A 13,426-nucleotide genomic window follows, 5' to 3' on the forward strand; every position below is an offset into this window, starting at 1 on the left:
GAGAGAAATGTCACTGTTGCACTGAGATGGGGTTTGCGCTGGAGGGGCGACTTGATTTTCAACAACAACAGCGGAGGGTCTGAGTTGTTCCAAAACAGCAAAAAGACCAAAACAAAGGCTCAAGAATGGAAGCTGGTCCTTAGGCACACCCGGTTGGCTTAGTCTCTGCTCTTCCTAACGTTTAATCCGAGAGCCTCTGCTCTCAGCTGGCGTTAGCTCTGCTATTGATCTCCCGCGAACAGCGCAGGCACAGCCGCAGAACTATCGTGTGACCAAGAGAGTGGCTTGGAGTGCCAGTCTGGCGCTGGGGTTTACACCTCTAGCTGGCTGGGGGAATTGGAGAGGAGATGTGCCCCTGCCAAGCCCTCCCTGGTGTTTCCTTCTCAAAAGCAAATGGAAATAGGCTACTGGACAGTGTAAACCCCTTCCAGTAATAAAACCTATGATTTTACGAATTTCCCCCAAATATTTGCACGTAGACACTTTGTATCTGGAGACCGATAGCGGAATACCTTTAGTCACCAGCATGCAACACCTTGTTAGAAACTATCGATACGCATTGGCAAGAGTGGCTTAAATCACGACTTTCCCAGGCGTCATCATTTCACTTTCATAAATGTTCTCAGCTTCTGATTTTTAAGCTTTTCCCCGGCAGTTTATTCCAGGAGGCTGGGCCCTCAGGGGTGCTGGGAAGGGAGAAAAGGGCTGGTGGGAAATGGAAGCTGTTTTCTCTTTCTTTTAAATTTTAAGACCCACTAAGAGGCTCCTAATCGCCAGACCGACTGGCTGGAAAGGAGCGCAAATATTTACATGTACAACTTGAGTGTGTGTGTCAGCCTGAGTTTACACGGCTCCGAGTGAAGCGGATTACCCTGCGAATTCGGAGAATTTGAGTTATTCAAGCTGAACAGGGCCAACAGGACGACCCCCATAAGGCCGTGGGAAGTCCTGGTCGCAGCTCAGTTTGCGAAGGCACAAGAGCCCTTGTCTACCAAGCTAAGGCGCTGTAAGTCTCGCACTCTCCCACCTCGCGAGGTCCCGCAGGGTGCTGCGCCCCCGGCACCGCTCCCGCCCAGCGCCTTCCCTTCGTGGAGGCCCCACTTTCCCGAGTCCCTTTTGGGTACAGGAACCCCGCATAAGTGACGCTCTGGTGCGCGTAGCTGAAGCCGTGGTTCTGAGAACAGCATCCTTTGCCAAACGCTCGAAGCCCTCCCTTAGCATGTCCTTTACTGGGCTGTGTCTCTCCAGTCCCCCTGTCAAGCAGACAGATTTATTTTGGAGCCCAACGCGTGCGGGGGGACCAGCCCTGGGAGCTGTCCCGCGAATAGGATCTGGTCAGTAGGTGCTGGCTCTGTGGCACCGGTTCCCGCCCTACTTAGAGCTTCCCCATTTTCTTTTGGAACTTTGAGCAACGGGAAGGAAAAGAATGGAAGAAGCAGGAACTCCCCCAGGCTACCTCTGATCTAGGTTCCCGAACTGGGCCACTCCCAGAATCCCGCGTCCTAGCCGCTTCAGAAATACCCGCTCCCGACCGCGCGCTCGTCCCTTCCGCCCCGAGACTTGGAGACCAGGCTAGCGGCATCCGCGGTAGCTAGGTGGTGACACTTTTTCCCGAACGGGCGCCAGGTTTGCGGCGGGTAGCGGCGCGAGGCGGTGCGGGCACCGCGCCCGGGGCGCGCCCTCCCAGCCCGGCCCGCGGCCCCGCCCCCGGCGGCGGAATCAGGAAGCGGTGACGTGGGTCGGTGCTGACTGGCTGCGGGCCGCCGGGATAGCTGCCGCCAGCAAATTAAGGCGCCTGGCTGCGAGCGCCCGGGCGCAGTGTCCTCCGCGCCGCGCGGTGCTGCGCACGCCTGCGCTCGCGCTCGTTGGCGTCCGCCCCCTCGCACCGGCGCTCCACCGGTCGCCACCTTCCTGCGGGTTGGGCCGCTCCGGCTGTTCTTGCCGCGCGGAGGGAGGAAGGACGCAGTGGGGGTGCGGCAAGACCCCTGGGCTTTGCGCGTCCGATGCTGGTCTCCACCTTCCCGCGGCGCAGCCGGTGGTTCCGCGGGGCGCCCCAGTGCTCGCGCACCCGGTTGAGCCCGCTGCTGGTCCTCCCCGGTCCTCTTCGGCTAGTTCCAAGTCTCTGGGGCTGGAGGGCTTTGCGGTGAGGGACAGAGGCCAGTGTGGAGCTCTTGGGACGTTGGGGCTGACTCATCTGGAGTTCCCGACTCCGCTGAGATTGCACTTGGAAACTTTGCGCTGTGTGTCGGTTTTTGTCTCCCTTGTGGGAGGCTGGACGGTAGTTCGGCAGGCCCGGTCCGTGGCCAGGACCGTACGCTGGGGGCCATGGAGTTCACAGCGTCGCCCAAGCCACAGCTCTCCTCCCGGGCCAACGCCTTCTCCATCGCTGCGCTTATGTCGAGCGGCGGCTCCAAGGAGAAGGAGGGCACCGAAAACACCATCAAACCGCTGGGTAAGTCTGGCTGCCTGAATGTCCGCTGTGGGCAGAGGCGCGGTGCGCATCCGTCTGTCCCTCTGTCCCCTGCCTGCGGGAGGCTCTTGAGAGTGGCTGCCTTTCCCTCCCTGCTCGAGGCAGCTTCTGATCCTTGGGTCAGGGGCCCGACGCTAGGGGTGGGAGAGTCTTTCCTTTTCCGCCCAAATTTTCTTTCGGTCTTCCCGGACAGCCGGTTTCGCGTCTTGTCTCTGCGCTAGCCCCTTTCCCTACCCATCCGTCTAGAATTCCCTTGTCAAGTCGTCTGTATGAAAGTGTGTGTAACTTTGTTGGGACAAACAGGGATAAACAATAATTAACCCTTTTGAAGATTCAACAGGATTTACCATGCGTGTACACCTGCGTGTGCAGTTTGATACCAAGGAGACTCTTAAGCGACTTCGGGAGAAACTTGTGGAATTTTGTTTTTCCTCTTATTTCAATCGATTAAACAGAACCAGCTCCTTAAAACCACTGTCAAGTGCTGTAGAATAAGCCAGTTCTCCCCACACGAGCAATTTTCTTCACAGAAGCTCCAGACTTATCAGTGAGACATCGTTTTCAGTGGAGGTTGGCAAAAACATTAGCCAGTAACCATTTTCCAAATTCCTCAACTTTTAGCTATACTGTTTATTTAACAACCTTTACCATTTATAGAAGACACTAGGATCAGAGTAAAGGAAAAATAAGGATTATGTTTCCCGAGCACAAGCGAATTGTGTGGGAAAGAAACTGCTGGGCTTGAATGTTTCAGAGTACCTTTATAACTGACAGAGAAAGGAGTGTTATCACTTCTTGGGTCTCTGGGAAATAATCATTCTATATCCTGATCATCTGATAGCCATAAGATGGTGAGAAACATCAAATAACAAATTTAGGGTAATATTTCTTTTTTAACTCTCCCCATTGTTTTTTTTTTTTTTTTTCATTTTCTCTGTCCTTTCCAATCTTTAACATCTCACATGTGAAACAACAATCCTAGTATGAAAGATAGAGTGTTAGAGATGAAAAATAAGAGGGTCGGGCCGGGAGAAAAGAAAGAGCTAAAATCCCCGGAGCAGCTTAGAACCAAGGAAAAGGAAACCGGAAGAGCTCCAGAAAATATAATGTCAAAAATTCTCCCCTCCAAGGTTTTTCACTCCCTTCCCTTGGTTCTTCCCACCTGCCCTCCTTTCGAAATCCAAGCCTGCGGAAAAAATATGGAAACAACCAAAGAAACAAAGCCCCCAACTGTTTACAGAAATATTAACCAACAGTTTCAAAGTTGTATTCCTGAGACTGCCCAACATTATCCACTTCCTATTTAGAAGGAGTTTGAATTCTTTATAAATTCTTGAATTCTTTATAAACACCCCCACTTGCAGTTTGGTAGCTAGCAGGAAAAGAGCCCTTGGGGTTAAAATTCCTGTCAGAATTACAGACAGCAGACTGGGAAACTTGCCATTTCCAGCTCATTTCTGTATTGCTTTCTTTTTCTGTTTCTTTTCCTGAGAATACCTACCTTTTATCTAAATTCTAAGCTGTAAAGCCATCACCTCTCCCCCACCACAAACACACATAGTCTGTAAAATGAGCATCCCTCCCCTGGGCTTTTGAGACAGGCTCTGAAAGAACCAGAAGGCATTCTTATCCATTGCACAGGCCAGTTCTCCGGAGCACAACAAGCCGAGGACTCCCACAAGAGAAACACCTAGAGGTTCTGTTAGGAGAGAATGCGGTGCTTTGGAACACCAGAGATGTTGAAGCAGCTGTGGGGTGGGGACTGGAAAGCGTCCCATGTTTGCCCATTTAAACACACTAAATCTATCTAGAAGAACTGCTTTAGACCACTACAACATTTCTTAAATTTTTTTTTATTGAAATACAATTGACACATAATATTGTGTTAAAGCAATTCTGTATCATTTTCCTCCTCCACTTTCCAACCCCCACAGTCATTAGTCTGGAGCTTAGGGACTTGGCTTTTTCAGTAGTCAGAAAATAAGAAAATTTCTGAGGCTACGTGTTGATTCCCTATGAAGACATTATGTGAATGTGTTTTTGAAGATATTCATTGCAAGTAAGACTGTGCCCTGGCATACTTTTCTTTCTTTGAATTTGGGAATATAAGACTAAGATAATTAATGTAGTTATCCTTAATTTTAAATGTTACAATGAGTTATTATTGTAAGAGAAGAAAAGGTTAAAAAAAATTCCCTGTTTCCTGCTTGTCTGCTCCAAGTCAAGGGGAAATAAAATGCTTTCTATGATATATGGCATGTATATGTGTATACCTACATTTAGAACTTGTTTCAATTCCTTGAGGGCACCCAGAACAGAGTTGTTTAGAGATCAGTTTCACTTTGCAGATTCAAGTAGTTTCTTTTTTAAGGGATGCAAGATAATTGGGACAATTACAAAAGTCCCCCTGTATTCCATCAAAGTGACTGGTGTAGTCCTAGGCCCTTATCAGCTGTGGACGAGAATGTTTGGTTCATAGGCCATGGTATTCCAACCTGATGGCTGATGGCGTTCTTCCTACTTTAATACTCTGCTAGCCTGGGGTCGGGGTTGTTTTCCTTATGTCCAGGACCTTTTTGAGAGAAAAATACACACACTCGCTCAAGCAATTGTTTCACAGTGGTTCCCAAAATGGCCTGGGGAGCTCACTTCTGTGATATGTTTGAGTCTTTCATAAGCTCTCACGCTGGGAGACATATTGTAAAAATGCCCTCATATCAAAGCCTAGAAAATGGAGAGCCAGGCAGAGAAGTAAAGTTACTTAATTTTTTTGTTTGTTTGTTTTTGTTTTAACCGAATCAGCACTTTTCTCCACTTCACCTCCCCTTTTCTTTTTTTTTCTTATGGAGAGAAGGCTCAAGACAGAAGGGAAACTTTATGTCCAAGTGCTGATCTCTTCATTCCCTTGGTCTCCCTGGAGAAAAGTCTCTCCTGGTTGTCAGAGAGGCAGGACTGGCACCAGATCCCACAAGCAAAGTCTAGAATGTGGGAAGGATAACAACAGAAATACTTGCTTTTTATCTTTCATGATCACCTCCTTTCCCTTTAGCCACTCCTTATATGTTTAGTTCCCAAAGTGGCTTTCATAATGGTAGTAATAACCTATAAGTTCTAGAACTCATTTGGTTCAGTAAGCAAGCACTGGGTATGTCACTCTAGGGATATATATATATATATCTATATAACTCATCTATAAATATGTATCGAGATACATATTTATAGATGAATTATCACTGCCTTGCTGGAGTTTCTGAACTTAACTTTTCCCAAGTTAAGTCCAGAACCTATTTTGGTTGTGTTGTTCTCCTTCCTGTATCTTTGCTTGATAGCGTTAGCTGTCATCCTCCATTCTCTTTTCCTGCAGAACAATTTGTTGAGAAGTCATCGTGTGCCCAACCCCTGGGCGAACTGACCAGCCTGGATGCTCACGGGGAGTTTGGTGGTGGGGGCAGCAGCCCATCCTCCTCCTCTCTGTGTACTGAGCCCCTGATCCCCACCACCCCCATCATCCCCAGTGAGGAAATGGCCAAAATTGCCTGCAGCCTGGAGACCAAGGAGCTCTGGGACAAATTCCATGAGCTGGGAACAGAGATGATCATCACCAAGTCGGGCAGGTAGCAGGGTTGGGGGGGGGGTAGTTGGGGCTCAGTGTGTGAGGAGTGGGGTGGCGAGAATGGTGCCCTGGGTGGCCTAGGGTGTTCCCAGGAACTGGGTGAAACCCCCCTAATCCAGAGCACCTAGAGGAAGCTTTGCTTAATGAGGGCTTCTTTCCCCTGACTTGCTTTTGGAAAGAAATGCTGAGACAGATGTCCAAGCATTTGCTTTCTCGGGATCTGGCCATGGAAAACCCCACCTCGGCCTTGATGAGAGGGGCGTGGGGATCTTGGGACGCTGCAGTCTGAGAGGGCTTGGGGCTTTGGGGGATGGCATCTGAAGTGAAGAGGGAACTCATGCTGGGAGTGCAGGGTGGGCTGCTGGGTGCTTCGAGGGAGGCAGTAGCTTCCCTTTTATTGGCCTCAATTTGCAAAAGCCGCCAGTTCCCATTAAAAACTAAAATTAAAACCTGTGCAGACGAATGAAATTTGAAACGACCACACGCTGTGTAGGATGGAGTGTTGTCGAGGTGGGCCCCCTGGTGCTGTAGCTGGGCATGGGGGATGGTGGGGGGGGGGGGCAGAAGCCAGGGGGCAGAGGCGGCTTCCCAGGCCTGGGGCAAAGACTGTAAAGGTCGGTGGCCGATTGCAGCCCTGGTCACTGCAGCTCTCTGGATTCTGGGAAATACCCCAGGGTCTGGGGAAACCAAACCCCACCCTAGATTTCTGCTGCTGGAGCAAGTTTTCTCCCTGCAACCCTTAGGGGACTGGGCAACTCAATCAGTTCCAGATTTTGGTCTGGGAGCCTAACGGGCTTGATAGATAATATAACATAGCATTTCCCTTAATGGCAGACCTATGGGTATTAGAAAACAAAACAAAACTTTTCACCTAGCGATGAGGACTCCTGTAAAGGTGACACCTAAAATTATCTATGCTTGGGAGAAAGAAGGTCTCTGAATTCCCTTCTCTGTGGAAACAAAAAAGGGTTTGGGGGCCAAGGAGGGGAGTAGGACCTCCCTCTTTAAGTCGGTGGGCTCCTTGGGCAATATGAGCTCTAGCCGATTCTCTTTGTTTCCCTGTGTCAGGAGGATGTTTCCTACCATCCGAGTGTCATTTTCGGGCGTGGATCCTGAGGCCAAGTACATAGTCCTGATGGACATCGTCCCTGTGGACAACAAGAGGTACCGCTACGCCTACCACCGGTCCTCCTGGCTGGTGGCTGGCAAGGCAGACCCACCGCTACCAGCCAGGTTTGTGCCTCCAGATTTTCAGGCAGAGCAAAATGCGTTTTAACTCAGAGAGCAGACTGTCTCTGGTTGGTTGCATTTCAAACAGATCTGGTTTCGCTGTGGTGAGCTCTGGTAGAAAACATTCCTAGCACAGATGCTCCAACTGACTCCACGAAATATCAAAATAGAAAGGCAGAGTTTGCAGAGACAGTGTTGTCTTTAATTTTATCTTTCTCATAATTCCTTTCCATGCTTTCCTAATTTCAGTTGGAGTATTCATTAGAAATCCGGACCCATTTCTTTTGGCACCCATCATTTCTAGTTGGCTACTTAATACCAGACTGAATACACCTAATGAGGAAGTGGTTGCCCTAAAAGTCCGTTTTAGAAGAGTGCATTTGGAGTGCTTATAGTAAATATTTTTAAGTAATATGGTTATATCTGCACACAATAAAGGTCATTTTGGGGAAATGCAGTTGTTTTTGACCAATAAAGGACTCAGACATTTTAAGTAAGAAAACCTAACTCTTCTTTTTCCCCTTCTCCATAGTAATTTCAGTAGATGCATGTAGTTCAACATCAGGTTACTATTCTTTTACATGAACCATTACTAGGTATGTTAAGGATCATATATGTTTATTTTTGTGCTATTCATTGGTAATAATGTTTTTCAGAAAGAAGAACCCTGTTTAAAAAATCACATGCTGTTTTTTATTGTTGCTGCTTTATCCAAATTAGCCTTCTAGGGGAAAAAAAAGGGCATGAGTTTATGCAAAAAGTAGTAGCTTAAGTTATAGGAACCTAACTGCATACTTTAATACAAACAGAAAATATGAGCAGACTTTACATTTAGGGTTCTAAAACCAAACCTTACTGTTTTTAAGTTGTTTTCTGATTATCTAATTTTTGTAATTGGTTGGAAATTCATATCAGAACAAAGAATTTATTTACATATACAGATTTAGGAATTTTGAAGATATGGCTGGTTCTGTGTATCTAGTCTGGAGTTTTAGTCAAGGCACAGAACCAACACAGACAATTTGTACATACTAGTTCAGATGCTATATTAAGCTTACTTAGTCTGATTTAATCCTATTACTGAGCTTACATATGCTAAATACATTGGAGAAGAGATTTTATTAAAAGAAGCCTCTTAGAGTTTTCGATTCCCACAAGAGACTAGGAAGGACATTTTCCCAACCCCTTCCAAATCAGTATATTAAATAACAAATAAGCAGACTAAGAACTTTTTAAAAAATGTTATACCCCCGTTTTTTTAATTGATCAAGATTCACCAGTTTATAGCAGTTTATAATTTGTATTTTTTACTCTTTATTATTTAGTAGCTAATTCACATTACTCTCAGGCTTCCTTCCAAACTCTCTAAAATCTTTTTAAATGAGAAAGAGAGAGAGAAGGGGGTATTTCAGCAGATTCCTAACTATTTTTACAAGCAAATCCTTCCCCCTCCTCCCCCAAAGTCTCTCCTTTAAGAAGTTAATCACTCTTACTTAGCATATGTTTTCTTCCTATCAGAAAGTTTGGGGAACTGGTGCAGGCCAGCATGACTTTGGAAATATGACATGCCTTGTTTATGTTACTAATCTGCTCTGGTTGGAGAAGGAAAGCACGTACCAATACACTATCTTAACTGAAGCATGTTTAAGCTATTGCTGGAATTTTAAGTCCTGGGGGACTTGAGAGAGGAGGGGCTTCCTGTATGTTTTTTCATTCATCTTAAAGTTTATTTATATTGATATTAGATAAAAATGTTTAGTGTGTTATAGGTCATGCTATATAATTTAAACAAATGCTTTTTATTATTATTTAAAAATAATGCTGTATTTCATAGCTCCGTAAGGGAAAGGTTTGGAATAGGGGAGTTGATAATTTTTGTATTGATGGTAGAAATTCCTTGTGGTTCTTGTTGCTTATTTCAGACAGAAGTTTACCAGTCAGTTGTTCCTAATCAAAACAAATAATATTTGACGATATCATTTTGATCTCAACAGCGGGCAAAACATTATCTAAAATAATGTTGTGTTTTCATATACGACATTTCGTTGTCTTTAAAGTAACTGATATTTAAATGAGTTAGACTTTATTAACATGATTACACATGTGGAATTGATAAAGAGGGAACATTTCATGTGCTCCTAGGAGTTTAAATATTTTTGAAACTTTTTTGATGGAGTAGGTAGGACGTGCTGGTTGGTAAAACCATTGCATGTGTAAAGTTCTAGTCTTGGAGGAATGTACTTGAAAAGATATTATGAGTGTGTCATCAAGGAATACTTAAATTGAAAGAGACTTTTGACCACTCCTCCAAAACAAACAGGCAGACAAACCCACTCTTAAAGCCTTTAAAGTTCTTCCATGAGTTTGGTAGGAAATTCTAGTGCCTTTTTGGTGCTCTGCTTCTGGTGGGCTTTCGCGTGTCAGCATGGACACCTAATTCTTAGTCCTCTGTGTGACAAAGCATGGCACAGCCTTCTTGGTTTTTTCCATAAGTACTGCAGGGAAAAGTTCTGTGACTTTTCCCCCTGACTTTCCCTCAAACCATAATATTTATGTTTAATTAAAATTATAAGGATCCTATAAAAATTGAGATATAAATAACCTGTTAAATGGATAAAAGGATTTGTCCTATCCCTTCTCTTTCACAAATTCTGTAATCTCCCCTGACTTCAGAAAAGCTTATGTTGAGTGGATACCAGGATTAGAATTTACAAAGAGTTGTACTTTGTGTTATCCTTGCTGGTAGAACAGATGGCCTGCATGTCACTGTGAATGAGGAAAAGATTGCCTTACATTTTGTAGCTGATCAATAAATGATAAATACTTGATAAATACATTATTTTCCCATCAAAGTGTCCCCCCCATAAGCTGTTTATGAATAAAAGTACTGAATAATTTGAGGTCTACCCAGCTTATTTTCAGTGTCGTTTAGTGGGCACTTAACTAAATGAAAGTAGTAGTATTTAAGGTAGTAAAGGAGCAATGGACTGTGATCTATGGACTATTAAAAGTTTGTATTTAAATTTCAAACTGAGTCATCTTCAAGTATAAATGAATGGATTCTCTAGAATTGTTTCCTCTTCAGTTCTTTATGCCTTCATTGCTTTTTAGCAGTACTTAAAAAAATTTTTTTTTAATTTTTTTATAAATGTATAATGTATTATTAGCCCCAGGGCTACAGGTCTGTGAATCATCAGGCTTACACACTTCACAGCACTCACCATATCACATACCCTCCCCAATGTCCATAACCCCACCACCCTCTCCCTCCCCACTGCCACCCTCAGTTTTGTGACATTCAGAGTCTCTTCAGGGTTTGTCTCCCTCCTGATCCCATCTTGTTTCATTTATTCTTCTCCTACCCCCTTAACCCCTCATGTTGCATCTCTACTTCCTCATATTAGGGAGATCATATGATAGTAGTCTTTCTCCAATTGACTTATTTCTTTAGGAGTACTTATGTCACGCACCAGTTATACAATTAGTATAAACTAGTCTCTTGTTTGAAAATACCTACAACGGTAATAAAATTTCATATTTTACTGAAGCAGACCAATAGTTGATTAGATAGATGGAAAAATACGCACCTTTTTAAAAATGGCTTGCTGAGCCGACAATAGGTATTACCTCTTTTAGATGGTCAGTACATGAAGAAACATATTTAGATGTTTTAAAGTTATTTTGACACTGTTTGATTATTAAATTTGAGATTATCTGGGGCAAATAAAATTCACCATTTATATGAGCTTTTTGTATTCCTTTAGAATTGAACTGTTCTATAACCCACAAAGAACAGATTTTTAAAAGATGACTCAATAACATTCTCTTAAAATTTTCTTAGGCTTTATGTACACCCAGATTCTCCTTTTACTGGTGAGCAGCTACTCAAGCAGATGGTGTCTTTTGAAAAGGTGAAACTCACCAACAATGAACTGGACCAGCATGGCCATGTAAGTGCCACGCCTTGGATTATGTGGATTCCTTGGGATGGAATGGAGTCACTCAGAACTTCTCTGTCTCTTCTTCTTCCCCTCCCTCTCCCCATCCCATCATCCATCTCTCAGTCATTCTGTGAGAACATTCCTGTGCTGTTCAGGGAATCCTGACTACTCTTCTTAAGAGGCCACTTACAGGGATGCTGTATACCGTTCCAGTGCAAGAGGGTCTGGGACATTCGGCACTGTGATTTTCCCAAGACTGCAACTACTTCACTACCTGCACCAGCTACACAAAGGGAATGTGCATTCTGGCAGCTATGATAGTTCTTGGGTTATACATCTGATTTCTGTCAGTGGTATGTTAGATAACACGGCATAAAGGAAATGGGGCTGACGCCTCCTCTGGGGATTTCCCAGAGTGTGTTTTGTAGAGCCTGTTCATGTGAGACGCAATAGAACAAAAGGGTTTCATGTCCAGATAAATTTGGGGATGTGCTCTTGACTCACTGTCTACGCTTATTGTAGAGTTTTATGACTATTAAAGCATAGAGAAGTCTTAAAATGAAAAACAAAACAATTTTATTTTGTGTCAAAAAGAGTTCATCAAAATAAGGGAAAAGAGAAATTGGAATTCTGAGCCCATTTCATTAATTAATAGCACAAATAGCCATTGACACAGGCCTTTACATGTTTACTGCTTTGTAAGGAAAGATGATGTTATCCTGTATTATAAAAGAAAGATTTACATAAAAATTGTTTGATTTTTATGCTAAGAAAACTGTGGACTTACACATTTAATTTTTTTTTAAATGGCTCATTTTTTAAAAAAGATTTTATTTATTTATTTGACAGAGATCAAAAGTAGGCAGAGCAGCAGAGAGAGAGAGAGAGAGAGAGAGAGGAGGAAGTAGGCTCCCTGCTGAGCAGAGAGCCCAATGTGGGGCTCAATCCCAGGACCCGGGGATCATGACCTGAGCCAGAGGCAGAAGCTTTAACCCACTCAGACACCCAGGCGCCCCTACACACTTCTCTTTGATAAAAAGAGGACTCTCTTTATTTTTTTGCCTTGATTTGCCAGAAAACACTTTGGCATTTCACTGGTTGCTTCCCTTGGCTTAGATACTTTGCATATCATTATTCTCTCTCTACCCCTTTATTACGACTCTTGTTACTTAAAGTTTTTGTTTTTATTGGATCTGTGCAATTTAGAAGTTTCAAAACGTTTCTCAGAAAGGATGGTTATAAGTAGATATAAATTAGTTCTAGCCAATGGTTTCAAATGGTTTGATTGAAATTGGAACCAAATAAATCCCTTTAGGCATTGCTACCACCAATTTGCCCACAAGAGGCCTCGTTTATTGTGACCAAATCAGAGTAACCAGGTTAACTCATGACTCTGCTGGTGGCACTTCTGCAATGTTGCAAATAGGTTAATAGGTTTTTGTTATTTTATATATTGGAAAAGATAATTGACTTTTATGTTTAAGAATGTTGGGATCATTGTCTTTTTCTGCCTTTTTAAAGAGATGTTTTCATTGATGAATTTTTTTTTCAGGTTAAAAATGATGAAGTATCAGGGAGACATTTTCTACAAACCAGAGCATTCTTAATGTCATTCATATTAAAATTTCTTGACTCCACTGAAATCTTTGCAGGGAGAAATGAAATTTTTTACAGTTGTGATATTTTCCATATGTGAAGCTTTTATTTATTTATTTTTAATTTTTAATTTTTAAATTTTATTAAAAATTTTAATTTTAATTTTTTAATTTTTTAAAACATTGGGAAAGTCCTGGAATAGTTTTGTGTGTGTGTGTATGTTTTTAAAGATTTTATTTATTTCTTTGAGAGAGAGAGAGAGAGCAAAGAGCATAGGCAGAGGAGCAGCAGAGAGAGAGGGAGAAGCAGGCTCCCCACTGGCAGGGAGCCAGACATGAGGCTTGAACCCAGGACCCTGAGATCATGACCTGAGCTGAAAGCAGATGCTTAATGGACTGAACCACCCAGGTGCCCTTGTGTGAAGCTTTTAGAAGCACTAATTGGGTCTTTCCAGAAAGATTTGAGAATTCATTTTGAGATCAGCTGTCCAGAATTAATATGTTTTCCATTTAGTGTCAACTTCCTAGGTGGAAATAGCACCAAGCTGTATTTTAGGACCCCTAAGTTCTCATCTGA

At 43.5% G+C, this 13,426-nt stretch overlaps 1 protein-coding gene across 1 annotated transcript in view; it reads left to right on the top strand.

The window, feature by feature from the left end:
- The first annotated feature begins 2,320 nt into the window (after nucleotides 1-2,320).
- The window catches only part of TBX20 (T-box transcription factor 20), a 58,571-nt gene continuing 47,465 nt past the window's right edge, over nucleotides 2,321-13,426 (top strand). The window contains exons 1-4 of the mRNA XM_059396585.1: nucleotides 2,321-2,452; nucleotides 5,835-6,084; nucleotides 7,152-7,316; nucleotides 11,155-11,263. Coding sequence (XP_059252568.1) covers nucleotides 2,326-2,452; nucleotides 5,835-6,084; nucleotides 7,152-7,316; nucleotides 11,155-11,263 — 651 coding nt within the window. The 5' untranslated portion in view covers nucleotides 2,321-2,325. The remainder of the gene's footprint in view (nucleotides 2,453-5,834; nucleotides 6,085-7,151; nucleotides 7,317-11,154; nucleotides 11,264-13,426) is intronic.

The sequence above is a fragment of the Mustela nigripes genome, chromosome 4 (assembly GCF_022355385.1).
Source record: "Mustela nigripes isolate SB6536 chromosome 4, MUSNIG.SB6536, whole genome shotgun sequence".
In the NCBI taxonomy this organism is placed as follows: domain Eukaryota; kingdom Metazoa; phylum Chordata; class Mammalia; order Carnivora; family Mustelidae; genus Mustela; species Mustela nigripes.